The 17,869-nt window shown below is 38.6% G+C and overlaps 1 protein-coding gene across 2 annotated transcripts in view; it reads left to right on the top strand.

The window, feature by feature from the left end:
- Positions 1-17,869, top strand: part of LOC128697857 (transketolase-like protein 2) — a 39,431-nt gene that overhangs the window by 6,135 nt on the left and 15,427 nt on the right. Inside the window, exons 1-2 of one of the 2 annotated variants that reach the window (XM_053789805.2) lie at positions 13,680-13,868; positions 15,856-16,001. In XM_053789805.2, coding sequence (XP_053645780.1) covers positions 13,720-13,868; positions 15,856-16,001 — 295 coding nt within the window. In that variant the 5' untranslated portion in view covers positions 13,680-13,719. Of the gene's footprint in view, positions 1-13,679; positions 13,869-15,855; positions 16,002-17,869 lie in introns of those variants that run through there. The other variant, XM_053789807.2, reaches the window with a different exon arrangement.

Raw genomic sequence — 17,869 nt, 5'->3', positions numbered from 1 at the left:
TTTGTATTTATCATCAGTTGTGAAGGCTCGTTGTGAGGTTTTTATGGGTGCTCAGAAGAGAAGAGTGGATGTGTTATCTGTGGTTTCCTGTGCCTCTGCTAGTTAATTTGTGATTTTGTATGGAACATCCTGTCAGGTTTTAGTTCAAAAACTCATAGGCAAGGTTTAATTAGGATGCTGATTGTTTCTCCATTCCTCTAGGCGATGTATAATACTACGGGATTAAAGGGCTTCCTCTAAATACTGTAATAATAATGATTATTTATTATTACTGTTAAGTAAGCTGTTTATCATGATTAAAGGGGATGGGGGTTGATAATGATTGTGATGGTTATGTTGGTTGTTGTGAGGATTGTTATAATGTTTGTTGTGTTGTGTTGATTGTTGTGAAGATTGTTATAATGTTTGTTGTGTTGTGTTGGTTGTTGTGAAGATTGTTATAATGTTTGTTGTGTTGTGTTGATTGTTGTGAGGATTGTTATAATGCGTGTTGTGTTGGGTGTTGTGAGGATTGTTATAATGCTTGTTGTGTTGTGTTGATTGTTGTGAGGATTGTTATAATGCTTGTTGTGTTGTGTTGGTTGTTGTGAAGATTGTTATAATGCTTGTTGTGTTGTGAGGATTGTTATAATGCTTGTTGTGTTGTGAGGATTGTTATAATGCTTGTTGTGTTGTGTTGGTTGTTGTGAGGATTGTTATAATGCTTGTGTTGTGTTGATTGTTGTGAGGATTGTTGTGCTGTGTTGGTTGTTGTGAGGAATGTTATAATGCTTGTAGTGTTGTGTTGATTGTTGTGAGGATTGTTATAATGCTTGTTGTGTTGTGTTGGTTGTTGTGAAGATTGTTATAATGCTTGTTGTGTTGTGTTGGTTGTTGTGAAGATTGTTATAATGCTTGTTGTGTTGTGTTGGTTGTTGTGAAGATTGTTATAATGCTTGTTGTGTTGTGTTGGTTGTTGTGAAGATTGTTATAATGCTTGTTGTGTTGTGTTGGTTGTTGTGAAGATTGTTATAATGCTTGTTGTGTTGTGTTGGTTGTTGTGAAGATTGTTATAATGCTTGTTGTGTTGTGTTGGTTGTTGTGAAGATTGTTATAATGCTTGTTGTGTTGGGATGGTTGTTGTGAAGATTGTTATAATGTTTATTGTGTTGTGTTGGTTGTTGTGAAGATTGTTATAATGCTTGTTGTGTTGGGATGGTTGTTGTGAAGATTGTTATAATGCTTGTTGTGTTGTGTTGGTTGTTGTGAAGATTGTTATAATGCTTGTTGTGTTGGGATGGTTGTTGTGAAGATTGTTATAATGTTTATTGTGTTGTGTTGATTGCTGTAGTTTGTTGATTGTTGGATGGTTGCTCTGGTGTGTTGGTTGTTGTGTTGATTGTTGGATGGTTGCTCTGGTGTGTTGGTTGTTGTGTTGATTGTTGGATGGTTGCTCTGGTGTGTTGGTTGTTGTGTTGATTGTTGGATGGTTGCTCTGGTGTGTTGGTTGTTGTGTTGATTGTTGGATGGTTGTTGTTATGTGTTAGTTGTTGTGAAGGTTGCTCTGGTGTGTTGGTTGTTGTGATGGTTATAAGGGTTGTAATGGTTGTCATGATTATTGTAGTTGTTGTGATGTAATGGTTGTTGTGTTGATATCCTGTGATTCACTGGTAAACCAACAAGGTCAGGTGATGAAAGTGACTCGTGTTATTGTGTGATTGTCTCGGCTCACCTAGTTGTGGTTGCTGGACGAGCCTCTTACCTTCAGTTGATCATTATAAGTTCTTTTAATCCTGTTGTACCTACTCTTGACACTGTGTATAATGTTTTTCTCCATTGCTTCCTCCTCCTCCAGCTTTCACATGTGTGGTAATCTAGTTGCGTCTGCTTGGAACATGTAATTCTCCTTATAGATTTTTTTAGTTTCCAATTTTAGTTTATATTAATTCCTCTTGAATCTCATATTACGAGGGATTTACATTGCATTGATCCATTTGGTAACATGTCTAAAATAATTTAAATAATGTGTATTTCTGGCTGTTATATATGTGACAAGAGATGTTATTTTAATAATATTACTGTAATCTGTTTTTAATTACCTGTTTGTAGCTTCAGGAACAGCTCCAGTGTTCATGGTTTCATATCTTAATTAAACAGTTCATTGCATTTTTTTTTTTAAATTTCCAATGATTGAAAAACTTATTACAGCCTCTTGTAAATCATTCTGTTGATTTACCACTTTGTGGAGTGTGTCTGATATAAAAGATTATATATATATATATATATATATATATATATATATATATATATATATATATATATATATATATATATATATATGCAAAACAACCACTCTGAAAGAATAGAGAAATTCCAAGCGCTTTCGTGACTACTCACATTATCAAGGAACTATGAAAGTAAAGCATCCAAGGAAGCTATATAAGGGGTCTGGCCAGCACCTCACTATCAGATCCCACAACGGTTAAACACCTGACGCGCGCCGGCCCAACTTGGATAGGTCCTTTGCACAACTCACCCACAAACTATTCTACCCAAGAAAATTAAAAAATTGTTATTTGTCCAGTGTATTATTAAATTCTTCCCAAATTCTATTAATTATAAATGGATCTAATTTATATAAACCAAAGGAAATATTCATATTATTGTCAAAACTGCTTTTTATGAAACAAGATTCAATTATATTCCTGTCGACCATGGACTTGCTTGATACTACTTTCTCAACTTTTTGAAAATCAATTGGATGGTTAAAATCTCTTACATGAATAAATAGAGCATTGGAATCTTGTCCAGTTCTAATGCTATATTTATGTTGTTTTAATCTTAGTTCGAGATTTTTACCAGTTTGACCGTAATAAACTTTATCGCAAATTTTACAAGGAATCTTATAGACACATCCATCAGCATTTTGGGGGGAATTCTTTATCAAAAGTTTTTTTGCTGTATCAAGATTTTTGAATACAACTTTAATATTAAAAGTCTTAAGAAGAGAAGGCATATCAACCAAGTTTTCATGGTAAGGGAGAACCAACATATTTTTAGTTGAATAAGGCTGGTTGTCCCTTTTTGGATTGTAAAAAGTATTTCTAGCAACTTTAAAAGATTTATCAATTACATTTCTTGGGTATTTTAAATCATTACCTATTTCATAAATTTTGGATATTTCCTCATCTATGAACTCAGGACTACAAATTCATAAAGCTCTCAAAAACATTGATGAGAAAACAGACAGTTTGACTCTATCTTGATGCGAGGAATAATAGTGGACATAGGAACAGTTATTTGTAGGTTTTCTGTAAATTTTAAATTTGAATTCATTATTACCCTTAGTAATTAAAACATCTAGAAAAGGCAATGAGTTATTTTCTTCAAACTCAACAGTAAAGTTTATAGAATGGGCTAAGCTATTTAATTTTCCAAGGAAATGGTGTATATCTACATTTTTGGGCATAAGACACAAAATATCATCAACATATCTGAACCATTTAGCTCTATTAGGGAGGATTGTGTTAAGCAACCTTGTTTCAAAAAATTCCATGTATAGGTTACTAAGAACAGGTGAAAGAGGATTTCCCATTGCCATACCAAACTTCTGAGTGTAAAACTTATCATTAAATACAAATTTTGCATCAACAATGCAAAGTTTAATAAGTTTAATGATAGTAGGAACTGGCAATGGTAAATCATAGTTAACGAGTTCTTCAGATAAGAAACTTAATAAATCGTCAACAGGAACTTTCGTAAACAAGGAAGTAACATCAAAACTAACCATGTTAAAATCATTTAAATCAGTCAAGGAGCTTAATTTATCAACCAAGTCTATGTTGTTTTTAACATTAAATTTAGAAATTTTGCCAACAATAGGGCTCAAAATATCAACAAGCCATTTGGATAATTTATATGAAACTGACCCTATGGAGCTAATAATTGGTCTGACTGGATTCCCTGGTTTGTGTGTTTTTATTAGTCCATACATGTAAGGCAAAGATGGATTAGTGGAAGTAAATTGTTTGACTAATTCATCTTTGTCTTTCAGTAGAAGTTTTATTGTTTTATTGAAATTGCTGTTAACGGTTTCTAGGGGATTTTTCCTAAGTTTAGAATAGGTTTCAGTATCATCTAAGAGATTATTCATTTTTTCTTGGTAACCATTTTCTTTCATAATTACTATTGCATTTATTTTGTCTGCTTTAGTAAGGCGCAAATTTTTATTGTTATTAAGTGTACCATAAGACTTAAAGAATCTTTGAGGGCAATTGGGAATGTTTGGTTTTAACATAGAGCTATATACCATTCCTTTACTAATATTAATTTCATCAGAGGATAAATCAGAAATTTTTTCAAAGTTACAAAAGGCTTTTGCCATTTCAACATTATTATGTTTTTTTGAAGTTGCAAAACTTAGGCCAAAACCTAGAGTAGCAGTTGTATGTTTGTCTAAAATTTCATCTGATAAGTTAATTACAAAATTGTTATTAGCATGCTTTGTCCAATCACTATACATGGAATTTTTTGAAACAAGGTTGCTTAACACAATCCTCCCTAATAGAGCTAAATGGTTCAGATATGTTGATGATATTTTGTGTCTTATGCCCAAAAATGTAGATATGCACCATTTCCTTGGAAAATTAAATAGCTTAGCCCATTCTATAAACTTTACTGTTGAGTTTGAAGAAAATAACTCATTGCCTTTTCTAGATGTTTTAATTATTAAGGGTAATAATGAATTCAAATTTAAAATTTACAGAAAACCTACAAATAACTGTTCCTATGTCCACTATTATTCCTCGCATCAAGATAGAGTCAAACTGTCTGTTTTCTCATCAATGTTTTTGAGAGCTTTACGAATTTGTAGTCCTGAGTTCATAGATGAGGAAATATCCAAAATTTATGAAATAAGTAATGATTTAAAATACCCAAGAAATGTAATTGATAAATCCTTTGAAGTTGCTAGAAATACTTTTTACAATCCAAAAAGGGACAACCAGCCTTATTCAACTAAAAATATGTTGGTTCTCCCTTACCATGAAAACTTGGTTGATATGCCTTCTCTTCTTAAGACTTTTAATATTAAAGTTGTATTCAAAAATCTTGATACAGTAAAAAAAACTTTTGATAAAGAATTCCCCCCAAAATGCTGAAGATTGAGACACTTATGCAGCATATGGGACTCTTTATTCAGGAAACGTTTCGCCACACAGTGGCTTCATCAGTCCAATACAAAGAGGAAGGCGTAAGGAGAGAGGAGGAGTATGAGGTAATCAGTCCCTCAACCTGGAGTCGATGTGTTCAGTCCATCAGTCTTGTAGAATGTACAGCATAGGGCCGTAGACGTGGCTTATATACTGTAGTGAGGTGAGGTGAAGCAGGCAGAGGCGGGGTCATAGTGGTACCATCCACTAGTCGAAGTAGGTCTTCGTCCAAAGGTTGAACAAGTGTTGAAGAATTCTTTGTAACAAGATCCCATGATGCTGCAGTGTCTGACAGTTGTGATGAATGGTTTGAAAAACCGACAAGTTGAAGATTGAGACTTATGCAGCATATGGGAATCTTTATTCATCACAACTGTCAGACACTGCAGCATCATGGGATCTTGTTACAAAGAATTCTTCAACACTTGTTCAACCTTTGGACGAAGACCTACTTCGACTAGTGGATGGTACCACTATGACCCCGCCTCCGGCCTGCTTCACCTCACCTCACTACAGTATATAAGCCACGTCTACGGCCCTATGCTGTACATTCTACAAGATTGATGGAGTGAACACATCGACTCCAGGTTGAGGGACTGATAACCTCATACTCCTCCTCTCCTTACGCCTTCCTCTTTGTATTGGACTGATGAAGCCATTGTGTGGCGAAACGTTTCCTGAATAAAGATTCCCATATGCTGCATAAGTGTCTCAATCTTCAACTTGTCGGTTTTTCAAACCATTCATCACACCCCAAAATGCTGATGGATGTGTCTATAAGATTCCTTGTAAAATTTGCGATAAAGTTTATTACGGTCAAACTGGTAAAAATCTCGAACTAAGATTAAAACAACATAAATATAGCATTAGAACTGGACAAGATTCCAATGCTCTATTTATTCATGTAAGAGATTTTAACCATCCAATTGATTTTCAAAAAGTTGAGAAAGTAGTATCAAGCAAGTCCATGGTCGACAGGAATATAATTGAATCTTGTTTCATAAAAAGCAGTTTTGACAATAATATGAATATTTCCTTTGGTTTATATAATTTAGATCCATTTATAATTAATAGAATTTGGGAAGAATTTAATAATACACTGGACAAATAACAATTTTTTAATTTTCTTGGGTAGAATAGTTTGTGGGTGAGTTGTGCAAAGGACCTATCCAAGTTGGGCCGGCGCGCTTCAGGTGTTTAACCGTTGTGGGATCTGATAGTGAGGTGCTGGCCAGACCCCTTATATAGCTTCCTTGGATGCTTTACTTTCATAGTTCCTTGATAATGTGAGTAGTCTCAGAGTGGTTGTTTTGCATATTCTGAAATCACATGTTTACTGTGATCTTATTGAAATATATTTATATATATATATATATATATATATATATATATAGATATATATATATATATATATATATATATATATATATATATATATATATATATATATATGCTGTACACAGATGTTTAGTCAATATGTATGGTATATATAGCTTGTTCTTCTAAACGAAGTTTGGAAACGCTAAATGAGACAGACTCCACTACAGAAGTTATATACCCTTATCAAACTGAGGCTGGATTCATACATTAGTCGACGACGGACTCAACCATCCTCTAATTTCGTTTCTAAATTGTGGATTATTTGTGGAATGCTCCAGTATCATTGCGTTTTGTGATCTTGATATTTCAGGGACTAAAGTATCGTGGCTGGATCATTTCACAACTGACCCACAAGTTATAAATGAAACCTGACGTTCAAGTCAGTCCTGGACCAATATACTTTAAGAAAAATTAATATACGTGAGCACAGTAATATGCTTAAAGAGAGGGTAATATACATGAGAGAGTAATATACTTGGGGAGAGTAATATACATGAAGAAAGTAATATACTTGAGTAGAGATCTTCACCTCTGCCAGAGGAGAAACTCGTTATGCGGGGCGCTGGAGTATAAGCTAAGGTAGCCGTCATGGCAGATTATTGCCTTGGCCAACCAGTATTAGCTAATCCAGAAATGAGACCATATGACTCATTGTATACACTCGATTATTTTTTCCCCTCCCCTGACCAGGTCACGTGACGGCGCGTGGCTGAGCTTATAAGTAAGAGTGGAATTAGTGAGTGCCTCTTAGTACCTGGTTTGGAGTCCACGTGTGGCGTGTGTAGATCGGCACTCTCCTGACACCCATTTTCACAAGCATTCCTCTATAGCCAACCCCAGTCAAAATTCGTATATTTTATTCTCAGTTTTAATGGCGTCTGCGGTGTTTTAAGTACTGTGAATGTTTATTAAAGCGAGGAATGTCTTGAAGTGTTTAAAGTATGCAGAACATTAATTATTAACAATAACATCAGGTATCCAGTTCAGCTCTGTCTACACCCTCTGAGATTATTTCTCAATCGTATGGATTAATTTTTTTCAATGTTTCCGTAGTTTTAATGTTCATTGATGCACGAAGTTTCTGTGCATTAGGTCTGGTCTGAGACCAGATATAACAGATTAAGCCTAAAGAACACTTAGGCACAATACCGTGACTGGAACAATACACATAACCCGCACATAGAAAAAAAACTTTATAACCACGTTTCGGTCTGACTTGAACCATTAACTAGTCACAGTTAATGGTCCAAGTCGGACCGAAATGTCATAGTTTCACTGGCTATTTGTGTATAAATTAAGCCTATATCAGTCGATCATTTCGCAATCCAGGCAATTGAGGCAGCCCGTTCGTGTGTAGTTCTTACACAATACCCTTCTGTGTTTCCCCAGTCACTCGTGTAGCAACACAAACACCAATCTTACATTCCTTGACGGTGTGTCATACAGTAGAAATGTTATACGGTGAAGAACAGTAACTTATTTTTTAGTGTGTAAAACGCTAAACCCGTAGGGGGGGGGTGAGCGAGGAGTGGTGTAGCCTCCATCCTTCGTTCACTAATAGCGAGACACGCTACGTAAATTATTTTTGGTTCATTGATGCTGGTGAAGGACTCTTTAATTTGAAATATAGGACCAGTCCACCCATTCCTTGGAATAAACTTGATTACTTTCCAATCGCGGTCCAGGGCCTGGCTCAGGGAGTAGGAGAACTCAAGACTCGTCAGAGGTATATAAAGGTATTTCCATTATTCAAGGACTTCATGACCCTCAAGAGTTTAGCGCTTCTGTGCGAGTACAATAATGCTGCCGGGAGTGTATTTACACAAACATGTATGTTCATATTAACATACCTTCCTCGGAAGATATTGAGAACTGGAATTTTTTCCAGGGGATTTTTTTGGGGTTATTTAAAATTTTCCTGGAGTGAATATGACGTCAGGGATACAGTAGAATTATAGAAATTTACCCCCACAGATATACAGGTGCTTCGTTATTTTAAAAAGTGGTATATATAATAGTTTTGAGACTGCTGAAGCTTTAAATCGCAGTATATACATGCCGGAAGGGATGTCTGTGTATATACGCTTAGAGTTTACTTCGATCCATGTTTTAAGGATTAAAATTGTCTTGACCGGTGGTGAACTGGTTCCATACAGTCGCACTGACACACGTGTAGTTGACAGCTTTTAATAACTCCATTAACTAAGTTTTACAATTAAAATAAATGAAATCATATGGTGGCTGGAACAACTCCCTTCTAACCCACAATAATTTATCTCTGATGATTTTTTTTTTAGTTTGAATTTTCAATACCGACAGCTACGACCTTGACCTCGGGTGACCTTGACCTCATTAAGTATTATGACCCTGGGAGGGGGGGAGAGGGTTGAGCCATAGCTGTGAAACTTCAACCTTGGCTCTTGTAACCTTTTTGACCTTGATCGCCACAATATTGACTTCTATAGTTGTTGCATTAACTTTCATTCATGACAGCGGCCTCAGTCAATTTGTAATACAACTTTTAAGTATATTTTAAAGCTTTGTATGATCATTGATATGCAATTCTCCGTTGACATTGATTAATCAATATATTGCAAGATCTCTCATTCGTAATTCTTATTGTATATCTTTACGGATATTAAGGTCCTTCTAAACAAAAACAGCTAAATATAAAATATAGTAAAGTAAAAGAAACCTGTACTCAATTAAGCAAGCCTAGAATTAAACATAACATAACTATCTGCTGACCGAATTTCAGCGACTTTTAATTGGCCTCCCCTGTAAAAACAGTTTTGTAGCTCGAGATCGATACCATGCCTAACCCTTCTAGGGTAGGGTAGGTGCCTGAGCCCGAGCCTTTAGCTCATAAGACTGTCATTCCCATTTGTCCCCTTGGGGCGGGGATGGCAGACCAGAGGCCTAGCTTGTGGCTAGGCCTGGGGACAGTTGGTCCCAAAGATGAGGAGGTACTTGTGCCTCCTCCCATGGGAGACTTAGGTCTCAGACACTCCCTAAAGAGGGAGCCAAAGCCGGGCCACCACTTGGAAAAAGCCCGGGCCGGGAGAATACCGGCAAATCTTTAATAATAATAATAATAATGTAGCTCGAATCGACACCATGCCCAGCCCTTCTAGGGTAGGGTATGTGCCTGAGCCCGAGCTTGTAGCTCCCAAGACTGTCATTCCCCTTAGTCCCATTGGGGCGGGGATGGCAGACCAGAGAGGTCTAGCTTGTGGCTAGGCCTGGGGACAGTTGGTCCCAAAGATGAGGAGGTACTTGTGCCCCCTCCCATGGGAGACCTAGGTCTAAGACACTCCCTGAAAAGGGAGCCAAAGCCGGGCCACCACTTGGAAAACGCCCGGGCCGGGAGAATACCGGCGAATCTTTATTAATAATAATTCTAGCTGTCCAGTAAAACAAATTGATAGATATGCTACTCTTGTATGCACAAAAATGTTAGAAATATGGCACTCTTTTTTTTATCGAGAGGTATGTATCACTGTACATAAAATAAGAGATAATTTTGCATATTGCAACCTACATGTAGTCGATAGATCTTAAGCCTAGTACATTAGATGGGGTTCCAGACGAATATTACGAAAACAAATTTGAAAGTAGACGTAGTAAGGGGTGTGGTGTGAGGCATGTTGGGTGGCAGCTGGACTCTGCAGATCGATACTCCTCTCACCCTCTCGGGAGGGAAGGAGGGACAGGGCACATAGGAGGTCTGGAAGACCAGTGATGGAATCATCTGATTACTACTACTGCTGCTGCTGATAATACTACTTTAATACTATGCTACCACTATTACTATTACTGCTGTTACTACTACTACTACACTGCTGTTGCTTCTGCTACAACTACTACACTACTACTGCTGCTACTACTACTACACTACTACTGCTGCTACTACTACTACACTACTACTGCTGCTACTACTACTACACTACTACTGCTGCTACTACTACTACACTACTACTGCTGCTACTACTACTACACTACTACTGCTGCTACTACTACTACTACACTACTGCTGCTACTACTACACTACTACTGCTGCTACTACTACACTACTACTGCTGCTACTACTACTACACTACTACTGCTGCTACTACTACACTACTACTGCTGCTACCACCGCGATACCACCACCTACACCACCTACCGCCGTCCACTACACTACACCCTGATACTACAGCACACCTACCACTGCCCACTACACACCTACCACCGCCGCTACCACCATACACCATACCGGGCTGCCACCACACACCACACCGCCCACCACTACCACACTACCGCCGCACCACCTACACCACCACCGCTCACCACTACCACACCTAGGCCCTACACCATCCACTACCGCCACCACTACCACCACCACCACTGTCCACTACCACCACACCACTACCGGGCTGCCACCACCACCACCACTGCCGCGCCACCACACCACTACCGCTGCCACCACACACCTGCCGCACCACACCATCACCCGCCACACGACACCACCACTACCACTGGGCCGCTACTACTGCCACTACTACCACTGCCGCTTCTACCATTGCCGCTACTACCGACCTACTACCGCCGATATACACCACCAAGGCCGCCACTACCTACCACACCACCGCTGCTTACTATTGAAACTATTACTACTATTATTAACATTACTACTATTATTACTGTGTACTACTACTAGTACTATTGTTACGACTGCCACTGCTATGGCTACTGATATAATTACAGCAGCAGACTAGCAGTTTAAATTTGCACAATGTCAGCTTTTGGTCATATGACCGAGGCCTTCAGTTGGCTTTACGGTTCACCCCAGTCGTAAATATAACCATTAGATTACTAATTCATTTAAGGCAAATGATATAGTTTATTTTCGCTAGGGGCCCTTTCTTTTGATAATTAGGCACCCCTGGTGCCGCTGAAATGTTCTTGATCCAGGGAATTGCTGCTACCTGCCCTTCCCCGAATCAAATTTGATTGCTTCACACTTCCTAGGCGCGGTATATCCCCAACGGGTTTAGCGGTTCCCAGTGAATATGTAGTGATAATTTGTTTTAGAGATAATTCTCTCTCTCGCAGTGGTCATAGTTTTGGCAATAGCTGTGGTAGTGCTAGCGGTAATGATTGTGGTAGTGCTAGCAGTAATGATTGTGGTTAGGTTAGGTAAGGTTCGTCAGGAAACAGGACAAATGTTTCCTGACGCGGGTCTTAGTCAGATGATGACCCGCCTTTGGAGCTTTTGGTCATCTGACCGAGGCCTTCCGCTGGCTTACCGGTCCACCCCTTTAAATAGTGGTGATGATTGTGGTGGTGCTAGCAGTAGTAGTTGTAGTACTAACAGTAGTGGTTGTGGTTGGCTTAGTAGCAGTAACCAGTTTCAGCTTCCACCTTGTAAATATTGACTCATTTTCTGCCATGAATCATCTTATCTTTTTTTTAAGCCGACGATTGTCCGGAGGGAGTGGGGAGAGAACCTTGATCAGCGGAGTGGAGAGTGGGGGGAGAGAGCCTTGATCAGCGGAGTGGAGAGTGGGGGGAGAGAGCCTTGATCAGCGGAGTGGAGGATGGGAAGAGAACCTAGATCAGTAGAATGGAGGGTGGGGGAGAGAGCCTTGATCAGCGGAGTGGAGGGTGGGGAGACAACATTGACTAGCGGAGTGGGGAGAGAACTTCGATCAGACGGAGTGGAGGGTGGGGAGAGAACTTTGATCAGCGGAGGAGGGGAGAGAGAGAGAACCTTGATTAGCGGAGGGAGAGAACCTTGATCAGTGGAGGGTGAGGAGAGAACCTTCTGCTATAATTTTAATTTCCAAATATAATTAGTGGAAGCTTGAACTTAACTTTTCTTTCTCAGAAGATATGGACCGTGGATACTCCTGTTATCTCTCTTTCTCTGTCTTTCTTTGATAAGAGATAAGTATATACTGACTGGTAGTGTATATCTGATAAATTAGACGCATGTGCAACACTTGGGTATCTTTAATGATGAAACGTTTCGCCACAGTGTCTTCATCAGTCCATACAAAGAATGCTGAACAGGAGTATGGACTGATGAAGCCACTGTGTGGCGAAACGTTTCCTCAGTAAAGATACCCAAGTGCTGCACATGTGTCTAATTTATCAACTTGTCGGTTCTCTGAACCATTCATCTACATTCCAGTGTATATCTCACGATTAAAGAATTGAGTATTAAGCCTCCATAACTTGTACCGGATGACCCACTCAAGTTTACAAATTATATATATATATATATATATATATATATATATATATATATATATATATATATATATATATATATATATGTATATATATCACCGACAGTTCATTACGCAAACGGCCGAAATTAAGTCCACAGCAGGATGCGAACCTGCGCACTCTGCCTCAAATTACGCAGTACTTTATCCGCACCACCAGATTTCAATTCACTGAATGTGACAAGATTTGATGAAATAGCTTATCACAAGCCTCAGGATTAGATAAATAACTTATCACTAATCTGAGGCTTCGTGGTATAGGATCCACCACCTAGCTTCTGCTGGGCGCCCATCTGGAGTCTAGCTGTGTGACTCAGGTACTGTGTATGTACTCTGATGCAGATTGCGCAGGTTCGAATCCTGTTGTGGACAAAGATATAATGTTTTCTTTCAGAATTTGCTTGTCTGAAACGATGCGCGTTTCTCCTACAAACAACAAAAAAAACATTGGTTTGTAGTGGTTAGTTTATATAATATTGAAAGTTCCAGCCTCGTTGTTACTATAATCCTTAACAATTTTTTTTTCCAGTTTTTGTATTTTTATAATGTGATATATGATACAAGAGGAAAGACATTGATGTTGCTTAAGTTTGCCGCCTCTGACAAGTGTTGCCAGACGTCAAGATCAAACTCTGTCATTGACTGATTGACACTCTGATTGGTCTTTCCTGCCAATCACAGTGTCTAAACTCCCCCTTATTGGTTCTCCTAGATAAATTTCCACCAATTATAGTGTTTAAGGTGTGTTATTGGTGATACAATAGAGTATTACTGCGTGTTAACTGGTTGACTGGTGGTGTGGGGCGCAGGTTGCCGGCTGCACCTTAATATATAAAGAAATTTCCCTGGCGCTGAGCGTCAGTGTCGCACCAACTTGCATGGGCTGTACTCTCTCTGGCCTTGCTCTAAATAAACCACACAGCAACGCCAACACCACCGAGATGGAGATCAAGGTCCAGGAGCTAGAGGACATCGCTAACAAGCTGAGGGTGTTGTCCATAAAGAGCACCCAGGCCTCCAACTCTGGGTAGGTCGATATTACCTCGTCCTGCTCTCCTTGACCTTCAGGTGTCCTCTAAGGTCACCCAGGCATAACTTACTTATTTTAACTTCACGTCTTTGTCATTTAAAAGTATTTATCGAACCCTAAATGTGTAGTATTATAGAAATGTGGAAATTGACATTGTGAATGGAGGCTGGTGCCTAGATGCCGGTGATCCAAGGAAGTGGAGCTGTTCCTTCATTATACCTGGCTGTTTCATATCTCAGGTAGTATATGATGGTAGATTATACCCTGGTGAATATAAAAAGACATTAGGATATTCCCTAATCATTGCAGAGCGGTATTTCCTACCATCACTGACAGGTTGAAGCACCAGTCGACTATCACGGTAGACATTGTTCAATGATAATGACCTTCATAAAGATTATGGATTTTTTCCCAGCCATCAAACTTTTATTATGAGGAATGAGAGACTTGTGCAACATTTTGGAAACTTGTCGGTTCACAGCAGCTTCATCAGTCCAATACAAAGAAGAGCGAAGGAAGTAGAGGAGCTTGAGGTAATCAGTCCCTCAGCCTGGAATCTTGAGGACTGATGGACTGAACACATGGATTCCAGGCTGAGGGACTAATTACCTCAAGCTCCTCTACTTCCTCCGCTCTTCTTTGTATTGGACTGATGAAGCTGCTGTGAACCGACAAGTTTCCTCAATAAAAAAATTCCAAAATGTTGTACAAGTTTCATCAACTTGTCGGGTTTTCTAAACCGTTTATAACAATTTTTGGATATTAGTGGGCATATTATGGCACATTAGTGTGTATCCTGACTGTAAATCTCAACTGGGGCATCCAACATGCCATGTGCTGAACCCACACGGGTTTAGAGCTTCACTAAAATATTAGTGATACAGGTATTATAGCACCCTTCAAGGAAGGTTATTTGCTGCAGGTTACAATGTTTTCCTGCATATAAAGGCTCCCATCCCCCCCCCCCCCGGAGCCTTGTATGTTCAAGGTCAGGATCAAGGGTATACTTAGGGTTACTAGATTATAGTAAGAGGGTAATTAACACTGATTACTGATTTATCGTTTTGATACTTCTGTCTTGCTCCATACATGCTGGAAAATACGGAGGCTTTTAATCTGAGGAATTGGACCTAACTTGATTCTCTGCCCTACGAATTTAGTGCTTCCTCCCCCGCGAATGTAATAGTAATATATACAGAAGTTAACTTAGAATAACTTCTTAACATTGATAAAATGCTCATGTAGGTTCAGAAATTGACCTCGGAAAGTTCCTTGATGCTGTTTATTATTATTATTATTATTATTTATTATTATTATTACGAATCGCTAAACCAGCAGGGTCATACCTTGACGCTGTTAGGGGGGTTTTAATCAAAGGAAGTAACCATGCCCTTCCCTTCCCTTGGATTGAACCATCGTGACAATAATGGTCAGAGGGGCCCCATGTAGGCGAGCCTATAGTCTTTAGATTATATATTACCGACATGACCCCTATTGGTTTAGCGCTTTCACATGAATCGACTAGTATAAACGTCAGGATTTCCGCGAGTCTTCCTTACTTAGTCCCGCCTGAGCCCTGTTTAGAATGGTCAGGCACACTAATAGAAACTAATTATAATGACCTTATTTGTCCTTTATCTAAGAACCTGGAGTGCTGACGTCAGTGGCATGGAGCCGGCAAGCTATTGATTAGTCTGTGGTTATTCCTAATTTTGAACCAACTCTCCTGAGTAATATGATTCTTCACAAGTGAATCAGATATAGACATCTTCATGCCAGCTTTTTTTTTTTATTTAATTGCTATAAGTGATTATATCTGAAAGTGCTTTTCACGTTGAGCACAACTTAACATTTTGTAAAATGTTACTCTGTACATGTGCCAGTCTGGTTTTTTTTTTTTTTATAGTGTAGTGATAGTTATTGAGTTCTAGCTCCTGGCCCTACCCCCCTCGACTTTAGTCTTAAAGAATTTTTATAATTTCAGACATCCAACATCATGTGCGTCCATGGCAGAAGTTATGTCAGTGCTGTTCTTCCATACTATGAGATACAAGCGTTGTAGCCCCCGGGATGCCAGCTCTGACCGCTTCATCCTCTCTAAAGGACATGCAGCTCCCATACTATATGCTGGTCAGTTTTATAAAGGATTTAAAATCTAATTCTTAAATGTTTACAGTACATCTTAAAACATATAATTTTTCGTATGGTGGTCACATCTTTTATAAACAGTTTAAAAATTATAAAGTAATGCATGTATTGTTGATAATGTATTAAAACAAAGGTGCAGTAGTGGAAACCTGGGCATCCTTTGGTATAGTTGTGTACAAAAGGATACTGTTGTGTAAAAATATTTGTACCATACTGCATAGTAGGGGAAAACTAATAAATTGATTGTACAGTCTTCATTTCAGGGTTGGTAAGTGAGGATACTAAACATTTATCGTAAATTATCCATTAACCTACAATGTTATCCGTTAATGGTGCCTTTACGGATTTGTATTTTAGGTTTTCAAACATTAAACTTTCCTGCATATTACCTTTTTCTTTAAAGTGCAATCTTTTATTAGGGTAAAATACATAAATTGTTATACTTGTATCATTAAAAGCCATTCAAAATGTTATTTATCTATGGACAGTAGAGTGTTGATACATTCTCAGAAAGACCTTTTAATTAGTATATTTCAATCTCTTGATATCTTTCTTGCCAAATCTTCGTATACAAGTACATATACTGGTAGGAGTGGAAGACAGAGTTAATTCATTAGTGCAGTGAATAATGGCTAAGTACTACAGAACTTTCACATAACTATCAAGTAAATTGACACTTTTTAAACTTTGAGTACTTTTATAGGCCAGGAACTTCATAAAGCTTTAGTGGGACAGTGTTTCAATTGGTTAAGACCATTTAGAGTACAGTGGGCCCCCGAGTTTCGTGATTAATCCATTCCAGAGAGCCATAAGAAATAATGGAAATAAAATTAATTTGTTCCAGACACCCAAAAATATTAATTTTTTTTTTTTTTTTTTTTTTTTTTCAAATTAAATATTTACATACTGAAAACAATGAGAAATAAAGTACATGCATATAAAAAAATATTACTTAACTGTACTGAAGACTTCTGGGTGGATGGGAGGAGGGGATAGGAGGGAGGTGTACACTATTGTTTGGAAGGAGAATCTCCTTCCATTAGGACTTCACGTATGAAGCCCTTATCTGGGGTTACTTCCCTTCTTTGTTTTTTAAAGACACTGGCCCTGGGAACAACTTGTAACTGGAACCTTGTTGCACAAAATATCTGTCCAGAGAGCTCTGTTTCTGGCGTTTCTTTAAGATTTGTCTGAAGTGGGACACAACACTGTCATTGTACATGTTGCCAATACAGCCTGCAACAGCTTTGTTAGGGTGAAGTTTATCCATAAATGTTTGCACTTCAGTCCACTTTGCACAAATGTCCTTAATCTGTTTTTCGGTAATCCACACCAACAATAACCTCTCCACTTTTAAGATTTGTGATCTCCTTTTTGTCAGCATATCTACCCCTTTTGCAACAACAGCACACTTTATTTCCTTTCCTTTCGCCACGATCGAAGTGATGGTTGAATGGGGTTTGCCATACATCCTGGCAAACTCTGTAACACGCACTCCTCTTATTTTTTTTCAATGATTTCCTTCTTGAATTTGATAGTGTTCCTCTCTTCTTTACCAAAGGGCTTGCACTAGCTTTCCTTGGGCCCATGGTGAATTATTTAGCAGTTGCAATCGCAAAAAACAATGGATTACTACGTATGAACCCACGGGGTGATGGTCACGTGTTGGTAAACAATGGCACACTGAGCGTGAATAGCGTGGGAGACTGGTTTTGTGTGCGGGCGGACGGGTACCAGACGGTCGCCTAATCACGAACCATGAGGCCAAATTTTGCCGAAAGTTGGATTTCACGAAAGTCGATGCCGCCGAAACTCGAGGGTCCACTGTATATGTGCAACTTTTGACTACA

Source organism: Cherax quadricarinatus, chromosome 68 (genome assembly GCF_038502225.1).
Source record: "Cherax quadricarinatus isolate ZL_2023a chromosome 68, ASM3850222v1, whole genome shotgun sequence".
NCBI lineage: Eukaryota > Metazoa > Arthropoda > Malacostraca > Decapoda > Parastacidae > Cherax > Cherax quadricarinatus.
The sequence above is the reverse complement of the archived record's forward strand: the minus strand, read 5'-3'. Positions and strand labels throughout refer to the sequence as shown.